The sequence below is a fragment of the Cyprinus carpio genome, chromosome B6 (genome assembly GCF_018340385.1).
Source record: "Cyprinus carpio isolate SPL01 chromosome B6, ASM1834038v1, whole genome shotgun sequence".
Classification (NCBI taxonomy): Eukaryota; Metazoa; Chordata; class Actinopteri; order Cypriniformes; family Cyprinidae; genus Cyprinus; species Cyprinus carpio.
In genome coordinates, this window is record NC_056602.1 from 4345234 (window position 1) to 4360239 (window position 15006).

At 37.1% G+C, this 15006-nt stretch overlaps 1 protein-coding gene across 4 annotated transcripts in view; it reads left to right on the top strand.

The window, feature by feature from the left end:
• nbeal1 (neurobeachin-like 1) overlaps nt 1-15006 on the top strand; it is a 52931-nt gene that overhangs the window by 382 nt on the left and 37543 nt on the right. For all 4 annotated transcript variants that reach the window (XM_042725380.1, XM_042725381.1, XM_042725383.1 and 1 more), the window contains exons 2-5: nt 524-892; nt 9561-9652; nt 13382-13543; nt 14822-14903. In XM_042725380.1, coding sequence (XP_042581314.1) covers nt 842-892; nt 9561-9652; nt 13382-13543; nt 14822-14903 — 387 coding nt within the window. In that variant the 5' untranslated portion in view covers nt 524-841. The remainder of the gene's footprint in view (nt 1-523; nt 893-9560; nt 9653-13381; nt 13544-14821; nt 14904-15006) is intronic.

Below are 15006 nucleotides of genomic sequence, written 5' to 3' on the forward strand. Positions count from 1 at the left end.
TGATCTGATAGTTATAATATGACAAGTGTTGATGTTATGGTGTATTCGTAAGAGTTACGTCTAATTCAGAAGTAAATATTTTAGTCAAAATAATGCTGTTGGTATAAATTGTACGGTTTTTTTTTATCTTGTGATGTAAGTTTCTATCTAAATCTAGAATCAGTCGTTTTTGTTTTGTGTGTATAGCTTAGAAAAACACCCATAGTTCTAGATCAACTCTTACTATGTGCAAGTCTATAAATAATACATGCACAGAAAATATTTAAACTGATGTTGTCAAGTTAAAATATAATTTACATGCTATTTCAAGACTGGAATATAATGTATGCTCTGTGAACGTGTTGAGCTGGCCTGGGATGATGTCATGGGTCTCTGTTTATTTTGGACAGTTTTTTTTCTTTCTCTTAAAGTCATGCATTGCACGTTGACTGTTATCTGTGGCATGGAAATGTGTTTTTAGCAATGCATTCATGCAGCATCGAAATCCAGGGCTGTTTTTAACGTGTGCTGAATTTGTCGACAGGGCTTGGAAGAACGCAGGCATTTTTGGAATATTAAAAAGCTGCTGGTGGAAAACTGCCGGAAACGCACAAGTCCAAGTCATCTGGGATTCGTATCGTTCACATGATGGATGTGATTTCACAGTGCATGGAGGAAATGACACGATCTGTCACCCTGGATTAACACGATTCACCCATTGGTGGGATTGTTATACACGAATGAACGTGGCATTTGGGCAAACTCCTTTTGGCAGGATGTTGACACCATGAAGGCTTGGGAACACTGACCATAATATAATCAGGAAGATTTCTGCCTACATGCTCACAGCTTGCAGTGCAGAATGGCATCGACCGAGAGACTGTATGAGGTTTGGATGCTATACTGCAATAAGGTAAACATCGTTATAGATTAGAGTTAATGCATTTAATTTCTCATGCAGATGCACATTGCATCACTGAGCAGAGCCAAATAATCTCCTTGCACATGAGGAGGAGTGCAGGTTTATTTATTTATTTCTTGTGCAGTGCATGGGGCTGGTACACTGTGTTCTACATGTGCACGCATGTCGAGATGCCCTCTGGAGAGATCCGCTGAGCTCAGGTGGCTGTCAGTGTCCAGTTGTGTTCATTGGTGAGGGATTGTAGATGCTACCGACCCCCAACTGTGACATCACGTAATCAGACTTAAGATAATCAACCCGAGATAATTCAGCGCACAGTGACAGCTTGTCTCTTGTTTATACTTCCCCATTGACCACAGATGCGTTTGGCTGCTTAAGAGTTTTCCCATAAAGATCTCATGAAGAGAAAATAATGCTGATTTCCAAAAAAAAAAAAAAAGTCTTAAAGGAGAAGCATGTCTTTTTTTTTTTTTAAATGTTAAAAACTTTCTTATTCCAGTTCGAGACGTGGGAACAACTATAAGTACACCTTTAGATGTCAGTTTCCCCAAAAAGTGTAAGCATTTCTCCGTTTGTTTGTGCAACATTGACTCAACCAATAGTGGGAGTTTGGGGTGGAGCTAACTGTTTGGCCGACCAATGGCAGATCGGGGGATTGTTAAGGAAATCTGTTTGAAAACATTCTTTTTGCAGTTCAGTTTTTGCTAGTGGTGCAGAAATGACACATTTTAAAGAGCTTTAAAGAGCCTTATATGTCTTTAGGTTTAGGTTCTTTAATTGGGACTTTCTCTGAAATGGATTTTGTTGCAGAGATCTTTTAGTTTTCACCCCAAGAAGCTGTCATATAGAAATTATTTTCTTATCAATTCCTGAAATATAAATAAATCAAATTATGGAAGTAAAATGTGTTTTTAATTTATGTCCCCTCTAAAATTTTGAATTTATGTCCCATCTATTTTTTTCACCCTAGAGATTGTGTTTGTAATATAGCTGCAGCGTTGTTTTGGTATTATCTATATACTATTAATTAATGCTTTGCTTTTATTTTTATTATATATATATATATATATATATATATATATATATATATAATATATATATATATATATATATATATATATATATATATTATATATATATATTAATATTTTTTATGTTTTAGTTATTTTTTGATTTAGTTATTTTTAATAAAAAAAAATGTATAAACTTTTTTTAAATAGTTATAATGTACTGTTCTTTCAGTTATTTTTGGTATTTCAATGCTTTCATTTTTTAATGAACTATTTAATAAAATTATGTAATCATTATTTTATCCATTAGTTACAAAGGCGGCATTTCCAGTTTTCATTGGTGTTTCATCTAATATCTATATTTTAATTTATTTCAGTTACACACACAAAAAAAAGTGTATTATTTACTTAAAAAAAATAAAAACACTTTTTGTAGTAAATTTCACAAAGAATTACAAAGAAATGGCAAGTAGCATTCAATTAAACATGAAATTTTAAATTAAAAAACTGAAATAGCATTTTCTTGTAATAAATACTGTTTTATTCACTTAGAAAACCTATTTTCTAAAAAAAAAAAAAAAAATTATACAGTGTTACCATTTGTAAGTTTTTGTTACACTGTTTAGCTGCAGATTGATCTTTAGTGAGTAGTTTAACACAACAACACACTTCACACTCCTTTAAACCCCCTGTCTTTGTGTTTTGTGTTGCCAGTACAGATCTTTAACTGCTAGGTTGCCCTCACGCTGGTGTACTCAGGTCCTTGTTGAGTCTATTGTGATCATCAGGCTGTGATGGGTTCAGGACATTTAACACCAAATCATTCTCCATAATCATGAGCCAGAACAAATCTAATAACACATTCTCCAGACTGTTGTCCTTTCTACAAGAGAGAATACTCTGCTTGGTCAAGAGCCCGAGTGTCAGCAGTGTCTCGTGGGTCTGTTATGTCAGCGTGATACAGCGATTAGAGCGTGAGCCCCTCAGAGGGACGCAGATCTGATCCAGATGACCTGCCAGATAAAATAAGACTGCCAAATCTGTACATCAGCCTTGGGTTGTGGCAGAAAACGTAAGATTTAGGTCTAAAAGGAATAGAAGACTTAAACATGTGCACAAAATGTACTGATCAGTCAGGTTTTAAATGATAAAAGAGCATCATGAAGTGGTGTGATGTAGTTTTATTTCAGTTAATAATCAAGTCTTGATTCCCTCACAGTGAAACGTTCAACCTGCCAGCTCGTCCTTGACATAATTTCCGTCATGAGCTGATAGTCGCTGTTTGCTGCAAGTATGAACTTTGCTTTTGTTTATGGTTTCTGTGCTCATACATTAACCAGTTTGTGATCTTCATTTCCTCCTCAGCATGCTAATGTAGTCTAATCATCACAGCGTTTACTTGGGCTTTGTGTTTCCTGGGACCAAATGATTTCCCAACCTTCTCAGCCTCTGTGTGTTCTGTTTACCTGTTCGCAAAACATAGAGAACATAGCCACGGAGGAAATCAAATCAAATACTGGAGAAATATTGTTCTGGGAACCTTCATGCCTTGTACTGAGAGCTCATATTTGATTCTGAGTGATGTTTTCCTGTTTAAAAGTGTATTAAGTTGCCACAGCAAAACTTTGACCTCTGTCCACTTCTGTTTCCTGCTCCGCAGTATCTGAAGTAGGTTTTGTCCATTCAGTAATAACATATCCCACTTGCTTGCTTGCTTCCATCAGATCATGAGGAATAAGACGAGCCCTGTTCAGACACATATTATATCTCAAGGACACAAAACAAAAAGCATGATGGAAATTAATTTACAGGGACATTCTGCCATCTCATGCACCATGAAGGCCAGTGTTATATATATAGTTCATTTCAGTTCTTTTAAAAAGCAAGTGTAAAATTTTTAATGCATTAGGAAACAGGCATTTCAAGTGTGCTCTAATGGTTTGTAGGGTCATCTTTTTACTGGTTTCTATTCATGACTCAGGCCCCTCTTTCTAACTTAATAGTGTGCTCATGTTATGGTAGAATTAGTTAAATTAAGTTTCTGACTAGTAAAAGCTGTTTCTAACTCTAAAGTTTCAGAACGCTCCAGTTTCATGTGCACTTTTTAAAAGAAGTGTCTTATTTGACAAATAATACAGTAAAAGGAGGAATATTGTGAAATATTAATACGATTTAAATAGCTGGTAATTTGAAAATGTTATAGTCAAGAAGCATTTCTTTATATTATCAATGTTGAAAGCAGTTGTGCTGCTTAAAATAACAATTATTTGACGAACAGAAAGTTTAGAAGAACAGCATTTATTTAAAAATAGAAATCTTTTGTAGAATTAAAGGGATACTCCACCTCAAAATGGAAATGTTATCATTAATAACTTACCCCCGTCTCGTTCCAAACCCGTAAAAGCTTCGTTCATCTTCGGAACACAATTTAAGATATTTTGGATGAAAACCGGGAGGCTTGTGACTGTCCCATAGACTGCCAAATAAATAAAAGTGTCAAGGTCCATAAAATGTATGAAAGTCATCTTCAGGATACTCCATCTGCCATCAGATGCGCAATCTGGGTTATATGAAGCGACGGGAACACTTTTTGTAAGCGAAGAAAACTAAAATAACGACTTTATTCAACAATTCCTTTGTCAACAGTCTCCTCTGTGTCTCTCATTATCAGTGTATGCTGCGTAAAGTGTTCCGTAGACAAACTAAGCTTTTATGGGTTTGGAACATAAAAACATATAACATATACATTTGGTAAGTGATTAATGACAAAATTTTCATTTTGGGGTGGAGTATCCCTTTAAAAATTTCTTTACTGTTACTTTCGATCAGTTCAGTGCATCTTTGTTTAATAAAAAGTATTAATTTCCTAAAAAATTAAATGTATTACTTACTGAGCCCCAATTTTTGAACAGTAGTGTAATGAGCAACAGTTATTTGACTTGGCATACTATTAGCAAGTACCTTATGTGGCAAAAGTGTCGAAAACTTACTGCATTTAGCAGTGGTTTCTCTTTGCATTGCTTCCTCCATGTAAATGCATAGATCAGACAGGAAATAAATTAGATCCTGTTTGTCAGAAACCAGCAGGGAATTCAAACAGTATCTGATGGTCATTTTCTTTTGAGTTGTGAGAGAAAAACGTCAGACAGTAATGAAACTGGCAAATAGCACCTGTAAATAATTAAATGACATTACAACGCCATAAAAACAATTGTTCATATTGGTTTAGATGATCTTTGTGGTGCATTTCATGTGTTTTTGAGATGGAAACACCCACCAAGTGTGACGTCTTTGCTGTCTTTCTGAATGACAAAAATGGCAGATGAGTTGAAAATGACTGAAGGAAGAACCGGATGGATTGAACGAGGTGTTCGTGATGAAAGTGCTTTCTTTTTATGAGGTCTGTTTACTCAAGCAGTTTAATAGATGCTCCGCGTTGTGTTTCCTGGTTACAGTCGTGGTCTCAAACACACACACACACACACACCCTCTGAGATAATGATAGACTGCACAGAGTCACTGTTCACACATGTGTGACAGAAGCAGTTGTCTTGTGAATGGGACGGAGCTACTTGTGCGTTGACCTTTGACCCGGTTAAGACCAGTGATTATCAGGGCTCGTCCTTCAGTGATGGCTATAAACAGCTTTTACAGGGCTGTGTGCTATTTCTACATGTGCACACTCGTACAGTACTCCTCCATTAGTCCTGTTTAAAGAGGGACAATAAGGGAAATCCTCTGTTTGTGAGTGTAATCCACGCTCTGTTTATATTCTGTCATATACTGACAGGTGCACTGTGCAAATGAAATTGGCTGTGTCTAGTGCTGTACATTCTGGGAAATCAGTACAGAAAGTACTGCAAGCTATTAAAACTAACAATTGGGTTTAGCTGTGCTGCATTGCAACACAATGTTCAGTGTTCATCGCTTTGTTGTTAAAGCTCGTTTTTTTTAAGGGTTTGGCAATGTCTGGTAAACTGAGAAAACCGAGATCGTGGGGTGAGAAAGAGGAAAATGTGTTAAAGTGAGAGAGAGCGAGCGACTGGAAAGTGCTGTGCAGGCCTGTGCCGTCTCACTCACAAATACCCGCTTTCCTCACCATGGTAACAGTCCCTATCCGATCCTCGCAGGAACTCAAGTTCATGTTGTGAAGGATTATTTGACTACTGAGATGCACAACTCTGATATTAGATGAGAGAGAGAATAAACACAGACACCGTCTGTTCAAGTGATATTAAGGCAGATATGTTTGTGTACTGGCACGCTGTTGATTGCTACAGAAAATAATTTCTCATCTTTCAGAGTATAAAAACAGCTTTTATTTTTATTTAAGTGTTATTCATTTTGTGCAAGTTATGCATTGCCTATGTAATTCCTGTGAATTTGTTATAGGATATATCTATGGATAGGAAGCATACAGTAGGTTCTCGTCTCATGCTAAACATGGAGGTTGATATGTAGGTGTTATGCTTATACTTTGAAATAGTAGCTTTGTTCCAGATCCCATTGCACTGCCCACCAAGACTGCATTTTAAGGCATCATGGGCACATCCTCGACATGAAGGCTGTAAGCAGTAAGCATCATAAATGTTCAGACTGTCTTAACCAACATTTGTGTTCAATATGTAGCTATTTTTTTAGATTTCTACCTGATGATGTTATTTTGTTGGCCAACCTAAAAGTTCATCCTGGTTCCCTCAACTAAAAGCCAGTACTATTTTCCTTTAGCTTTTGAATTATTATAGAATAAGTTCTATCACCAACAAAAGTTTATGATTCTTACATGTTTTTTTTTTTTCATCAAGATAAACTTTTATGAACACAACTAAACAGCTTAATTTTTACATACCTCAATAATCAATGTCAATAATTTTAACAAAATAAGAAGGATCATGAAAACTGCATGGTATTTTTTTATTTTTTATTATTTAGTCCCTTCCTGAATAAGCTATTTCACATAACAGATGTTTACATTTACTCCACAAGACAAAGTAATAACTCCATATAACACCATTCAAAAGTTTACATACCCTTGAATCTTCATACTGGCTCTTAATGCATCAGGTTGCCTCAGTAAATGTTTTCACCTTTTGAAGAAGTTGTGTATGAGCTCCTCAGTTGTCCTCAGAGTGTGAAAAGATGTACAGTTGTACAGTCATCGTTGGAATGGGGTCAAATATGCAGAAGATGCTGGAAAACCAAAGAATGTGTGGGACCTGGAGGATTTTTCTGGAAAAGTTGGCAGATCAACGTCTCAGGACTCATAAACAACTATCATAAAATGTAAAAACTGTCAAGGATCATCCAGGTAACGACACACAGTATTAAGATTCAAGGGTATGTAAACTTTCGATCAAATACATTTTATGAATTCAGTTGTTATTTTTTCTTGCGGAATAAATGTAAACATCTGTTATGTGAAATTACTTATAAAGGGCAGTAGTAAATAAAAAATAATATGCAATTTTCCTGATCCCTCTTATTTTGTTAAAATTATTAACATTTTGTATAATCTGAAAGGAGTATGTAAACTTTTGAGCATTCGCTGGAAGTAAAAAGCTAAAAAGGCCATAAATGAACTACAGCACTGTCATGTGACTTCAGTGTCACCACCATTAAGCGTCCAACAACTCTTTCAGTTTTTATTAAAAATCTACAACCTGGAAAGTTTGAGTTAAAATAGTTTGCAAGAATGTGTTATTCACACAGTTAGTGAGTGAGTGACTTTACTGTATGTGTTTAGTGTGATGCTGTTTAATGTCCCCAGCAACCATCTTTTTCAAGACACAAAAAGCTTAGAAAAACATGAATGGAGTATTAATGATGTATTTCATGTCATACAATAAAACATTATTTTGAGCTTGTTTTAACCACTGACCATATTTAAGGCAGTTATGTTGAAATCCGTTCATAAAAAAAAGCATTTATTTTGGGACGATGGAACCAGAAGTTCAAAAATGTTTCTGAGTTTTAGGACTATTAAAGTATCATGTTGTTAGCTTAGCAACCATGCTAACACAACACTGCCTTAGAAGGCTCTGCCTGTGTAGACAGCAAGACAAGTTTAAATACTTGTCGGCTTGGCTTGTAAATGCATGTTTCATTTGTTTTTTACAAATCAATGGGAAAGGCAGCGTTATTCTCTGTGGAGACTGAGAACATCCCAAGCTTAAGTTACATTTAACCAGCAGTAGCCTGTTTCTTGAAAGAGAGGATAACAGATTTGGAAATGATCGCAGGAGAGAGAATATGCTGCATACCTGAAGGCAGATCATTATGGCGTGTCTAATAGACAGAATGTCTTGCCCATGTGATAAGAGTGAGCTCAGTGTTGTGGCTGTAGGTCATACGCCCGGCATTAGCGATGCTTCGCATTAGCCAATCTCAGATAGTTTTCTTTCCATACATAACCATTTCTGAAATAAACCCTCAGAATAGTACTGTTAGTACTTTAGTCATTTATCCGATACTTAAATCCCACACAAAAGCCACGCCAATTTGACATGAACAAACAAAACAAGTTACTAAATTATTATGCAGGAGTCATGCAGGTGTGCAGGCTACAACAAAATAATTTCCCCCAGGGTGTCCAATATAAAAAAGGCTACTTAAAGTTAATGTATACCAGTTTTAGGAGAAGAACCTCTTAATGGTTTAACTGGGAGCTTGACATGCATGAGTAGGTGGATGTGACCGACTCGCCCCACACCCTTCCACTGGAAACGGCATCAGGAGCAAGGCAGTGCCCGCTCTGTGGCGTGAGCTCTAAATAAACAGGGTGTGTCACCTTTAGCCAGATCTAGACCTCAATAGACATGTGTCTTGCCGCTGGATCCCAAATGAATGGGCCCTTTCTTTTCCACACATGCATGAACACATTCTGCTTGTTTTTTTTTTTTTTTTTGTGTTTGGAAAAGTTCAAAACACTCTCTTTTTGGTGTTGTGTTGTCCATATCTTCTAGTAGTCAGTTGTGTTTTGTTGTGGCTCTGTTCTGATGAGCTCACCGAGAGGAATTTTTGAGCATGATTTCCTGTTCTGGATTTCTGAGCGTAGCACAGCTTAAACATTGACCACACAAACGACCGCATTGAGTCGTGATGCACTCCAGCCACGTCAATTACAGCGTCACATGCTTCATGAACTCGCACTGCCAGCTCATCAGATTGCTATCGATCGAGATTTAATTCTGCACGTGGTAATCTGGGTGAAAGGGTTTGTGTGTGGATATTTCTAAGGAGCGTTGTTCTAGGTCAAACTCGTCTGTCTTCAGGAATGCTGGAGTGGGTATCTGGTTGGTGATTCCTGTAGGAATGTGGTCAGGCCAGTTTTGTTAGTTGTCAGGTGTCTCGTGTCGCACCTGATATTATCCACTTGTTAAACCTAAAACATTTGGACACACCTTAGAAAGATACCTATTTAACTGAAAGCATTCCTGTAGCTCAATGACAAGGTCATGGTTTCGATTCCTAGGGAGTGTGTGAACTGATAATACAGTATACCTGAATGCAACTCAGGTCACTTTGTATAAAAGCATCTGCCATTAGCATAAAGGCTCACCTAGCAGTAGATTGCTTTTCCATGACTAATTCTCTCCATGATTAACACTGTCCTTTTTCTTTGTTGTTTTCCTGTTCCCTGAAACCCGTAGAAGGACCCGGACTACCTGAAACTCTGGTTGGAGATCTTCATCAACTCCTATGAGAGATGCCTGGATGTGGATTTCGAGAAACCACCAACCAGGTAGACTTTAATGCAGTCCAGCTACATTCATCCATCAATCTAACCATCTGAGATGCACTTAAACCTTCATTATCAAGTGAATAATTGCTTAAAAGAATAAAATTAAGTTCACAGTTCCTTGTCGCATCTTTTCAGTTTTTTCTGGACTAAAGTATACGCTAAAGTCTTGCATAGCCAGTCTTTCAACAGTTAGTATCAAGTCTGGTCCACCTTGGAGCTTATTCAGTCAGTTTTTGAAAATATGTAGTTCTGTATCCTGAGTCACTCCCTGTGTAGAACTGTGTAGAAATGGAGGTCGGCCTTCCAGTACACTACATACCTGTATGTGAATGGGTGTAAACATAATGCTCAATATGGCGGCTGTAGTCCTGTCTACAGTTAAAAGAGCCAATCACCTTTTTGTTAGAGGCAACATTACATACAATACCGCAGCTGTAGAAATAAAAGTCCCATCTTGCAGTTAAAAGAGACAAATAATATTTTTATTTACTTAAGAATGCACATATGAATTAGCCCGACTACCCTGAGAATTTGAGCTTAAAGGCACAATCATATGAAAGGCTGCAGACTAAAGTGACTTGCTGGTATAAAAGCAAGCCAATTAGATTGTGAGATTTGTGATATTTGACCATTTTTGTGTACTATGTCCAGTGTTATTTTAGTATTATTGATATACTACTATCCACCTTATCTTTCATCGCTGAAGTAAGCCATTTTCTTTGAATGTGTGAGACTTCTGATTCATTCTCTGCTGTAGGGAAATAACGGGAAGAATAACAAAGTACTGTAAACAGTAAAACTGTTTGTGCTACAAACCAGTGTGTTTATTGTTTTGCAGTAAACAGTAAATAATATTGTTGTGTTTTGTGGTTTGAAATATTGTGTTTATAATTATGGCTGTTTTTTTAAGTCTAACAAAAGCATGTCCATGGCCACTCTTACGGGAAAAATGGTGGATAGTGTTTGTTAATATTTTGAATGAGATTTTATTAATAAGTTTTAATAATTTTGTTGTGTTTTTGCTGGTTTACTAGATTTTTTTTGTTTTTGTAATGTTAGTACTTGTTAAGGTTAAACTAAATGGAAATGTAAAGTGTTGCCTTAAAGTGTAAGTAACACTTTTTAGTTTTAATTAATGACAATAGTCCTTAAGACTGTCTTTGAGTAGTTTGTTGGTGTGTAATATGAGACTGACACTAGACAGGAAGTACGCCTTTTTTAACTGCTAACCTCTGTTAAACTTAATAAGCTAAATTTAATGTAATATTAGAGACACATCACATGATTGTTTTGGTTATGTGTCTGTTTGTGTACATGCATGGCTCATTATCCACAGACATATTTAACGGACGCCCTGCCATCAAGGTCATGTTCTGATGCAAGTGAGCGGCAATACAGAGAAAATACAGCCAGCCCAGTCTCTCTGTGTGTGTGTGTGTGTGTGTGTGTGTGTGTGTGTGTGTGTGTGTGTGCGTGTGTGTGTGTCTGTGCATGGAAAATAAATTGAAGAGGCTAGAACTAGATAAAAGTGGGAAATAAGACCATTACAGAGGCTGAAGGACAGTGCTGAAGGATTTATGCGGTGGTAGTGCAGAGTATGTGGCATGAGAAAATCACTCTGGCTTTCCCAGCTGTGGTCATGTGATCATGAAGTGCTTAGGCTGTCAGATGACATTACGTAATGCGGCGCGAGAGGAGAGCCAGGAACCGACAGACGGAGAGAGAGATGGGATTGTCATGGGTTTATTGGTCTCTCTCCTTTACAGCTGTGCTGTTCTTCTCACACAGATCTGCTTCATTACTGCACAGTTCTCTCACTCTTTTAGATGCTGGAGAGAAAAAAAAACACTCTTGTAGTGCAAAGTATTTGCCTTCACAGTCAGGACTGCAGAATTACAAATCCCAGAGGTGCTGTAAAGGAGTAATTCACCCAAAAATGACAGTTCTGTCATCAATTATGCCTTCAAACCCCATATGTTGGTCTTCATTCTCAATGCAATTAGTCCCCAGGGGATTCAAGCATCACAAAAGCTCCATTTAAGTAGCATAATCAATATATATGGACCATTTTATAATGGTTTTGCATTTCTAATAGGGCTTTGTTGAAAAAGGAATGTTTAATCGATATTGATTCCAAGAATTGCTAAATATATGCAATATATTACATATTATTTTTCCTTAAACTTTTCTTTCATATTTCATGTATGTTTGAACAAATGTTTATATTTTAAACAATCTAGTGTAGAAATTTAATTATATCTTTTAAAATTTATTATAATGCTACTATAACCAATTGAGATCGGAATTGAATCGAATTGTGAGTTTGTGGATTGTGAATCGAATCGTGAGTTTGTGGATTGTGAATCGAATCGCGAGTTTGTGGATTGTGAATGGAATTGCGAGTTTGTGAATTGTGAATTTTGAATGGAATTGCGAGTTTGTGAATTGTGAATTTTGAATGGAATTGCGAGTTTGTGAATTGTGAATTTTGAATGGAATTGCGAGTTTGTGAATTGAGAATCGAATCTCGAGTTTGTGAATTGTGAATCGAATCGCGAGTTTGTGAATTGTGAATGGAATTGCGAGTTTGTGAATTGTGAATTTTGAATTTAATTGCGAGTTTGTGAATTGTGAATCGAATCGCGAGATTGTGGATTGTGAATCGAATCGCGAGTTTTGTGGATTGTGAATGGAATCGCGAGTTTGTGGATTGTGAATGGAATCGCGAGTTTGTGGATTGTGAATTTAATCGCGAGTTGGTGGATTGTGAATGGAATCGCGAGTTTGGTGGATTGTGAATGGAATCGCGAGTTGGTGGATTGTGAATGGAATCGCGAGTTGGTGGATTGTGAATGGAATCGCGAGTTGGTGGATTGTGAATGGAATCGCGAGTTGGTGGATTGTGAATGGAATCGCGAGTTGGTGGATTGTGAATGGAATCGCGAGTTGGTGGATTGTGAATCGAATCGCGAGTTTGTGGATTGTGAATGGAATTGCGAGTTTGTGGATTGTGAATGGAATCTCAAGTTTGTGGATTGTGAATGGAATTGCGAGTTTGTGGATTGTGAATGGAATCGCGAGTTTGTGGATTGTGAATGGAATCGCGAGTTTGTGACTTGTGAATCGAATCACGAGTTTTGTGGATTGTGAATGGAATTGCGAGTTTGTGAATTGTGAATTTTGAATGGAATCGCGAGTTTGTGAATTGAGAATCGAATCTCGAGTTTGTGAATTGTGAATCGAATCGCGAGTTTGTGAATTGTAAATCGAATTGTGAATTGTGAATCGAATCGCGAGTTTGTGTATTGTGAATCGAACCCGAGTTTGTGATTTGTGAATCAAATCGCGAGTTTGTGAATTGCTCGCGAGTTTGTGAATTGTGAATAGAATCACGAATTTGTGAATTGTGAATCGAACCCGAGTTTGTGATTTGTGAATCAAATCGCGAGTTTGTGAATTGTGAATTGCACCCAATTTGTGAATTGTGAATAGAATCACGAATTTGTGAATTGTGAATAGAATCACGAATTTGTGAATTGTGAATAGAATCACGAATTTGTGAATTGTGAATCAAATCGCAGGTTTGTGAATTGTGAATCACAAGTTTGCGATCCGAATTGCAAGCTTTTGAACTGAATCGCAAATTAGTGAATTGTGAATCGAATTGAATTGTAAAATTTGTGTCAATACCCAGCCCTAATTTCTGGTGATTTTGCATTTGTGCTGCAGGTTGGAGGATACGCCGCCCGTCATGACGCTGTTACCTGATAACATCCTGCAGGTCTTGCGTCTGCAGCTGCTGCAGTGTATGCAGAAAGCGTCTGAGGGACTGGAGCCCGAGCAGCAGACGTTGGCCCTCCTGCTCCTCAAGTTCCTCATCGTCATCTGCAGGTCAGACCCTAAGGGACTGATGGGAGAGAAGCACTTTATGACTAAGAAAAAACATTGCAGAAACAGATTAGTATTCGAGCTTAATGCACAAACTTACTCAAGTAAAAGCACTGTTTGCATATAGAGTCTCTTATGAAAATATGAAGTGAACTGAATTTCAGTAAAACAGAAACTGGACACCTGTGATCCTGCTGAATGTTTCAAGAGTTCTCCGAGCACCTGCTGTCGAGGGTTCATGCGTGGTTTCCACTTTCAGCGACACATCGAGACTTTTAAGGGTCTGAAAGTGCTATTACTCGAATGGCAGCTGCTCTCAACTGAGCACACACACACAGAATTTGTTGTGGTGTGTTATAGACTACTTTATTTAAGGTTGTTTAACATGACTCTAGTCAAACTCTTAAACATAATGTTAATACACTTACTTTATGGTTTTTTGATATAGACTACTTTTTTTAAGTTTGGGGTCAGTAATGTTTAAGAAATAAATCGTTTTATTCAGCATAGTTTTATTCAAGGATGCATTAAATTGATCAAAAGTGCCAGTATAGACATTTTTAAAAAATGTTACAAAAGATATATTATTTAAATAATGGCTGTTCATTTGAACTTTTTATTCAAAATATAGTAAAATCATTGTTTTCCACAAAAATATTAATCAGAAATGTTTCCTGAGCAGCAAATCAGCATATTAGAATGAGTTCTGAAGATCATGTGACACTGAAGACTGGAGTAATGATGCTGAAAATCACAAGCAGGAATAAATTACAGTTTGAAATGTTAGTAAAATGTTATTTTAAATTGTAATAATATTTCACAATGTCATTATTGTTACTGTATTTTGAATCAAATAAATGCAGCCTTGGTGAGATTTTTTGTTTTTCTTTAAAACATCCAACTGACCCCAAACTTTACTGTAGCTCCTGGGACGATATTGTCTTCTTCTGTGAACATATATTTCACATGCATGTGCACTCGGTAAGATGTTGTAATTTGTCCACTCACAGACTCTGTAGCGTCAGCTGGATGTCCTGCTTCAGCAGCAGTCAGTGTGTGATTTATGATCATAGGGGTGGCAGGGGAATCTCTCTGACAGCTAGAACTAATGGTGCTGTCACACGGCAGTCTGTCCAATACAGCTACACACACACACACACACACATACTTTCACAGGGGTGGGAGGGGAATCACACACACACACACACACACACACACACACACACACACACACACACACAGAGTTTCTCCACACTGACAGCTGTGTGATTTGTCTGACAGGAACCTGTCAAATGTAGAAGAGATCGGCGCCTGTTCCTACATAAACCACATCATCACCATGACAACGCTTTACATCCAACAGGTCTGAAACTCGCTTCAAAATCAAGTTTTCTGTTTTTCCATTTATTTGTAACTTTCTGTCCCCATTGTTTAATGGTGGTCAAACTGTCCTGTTTTTCCCTCTT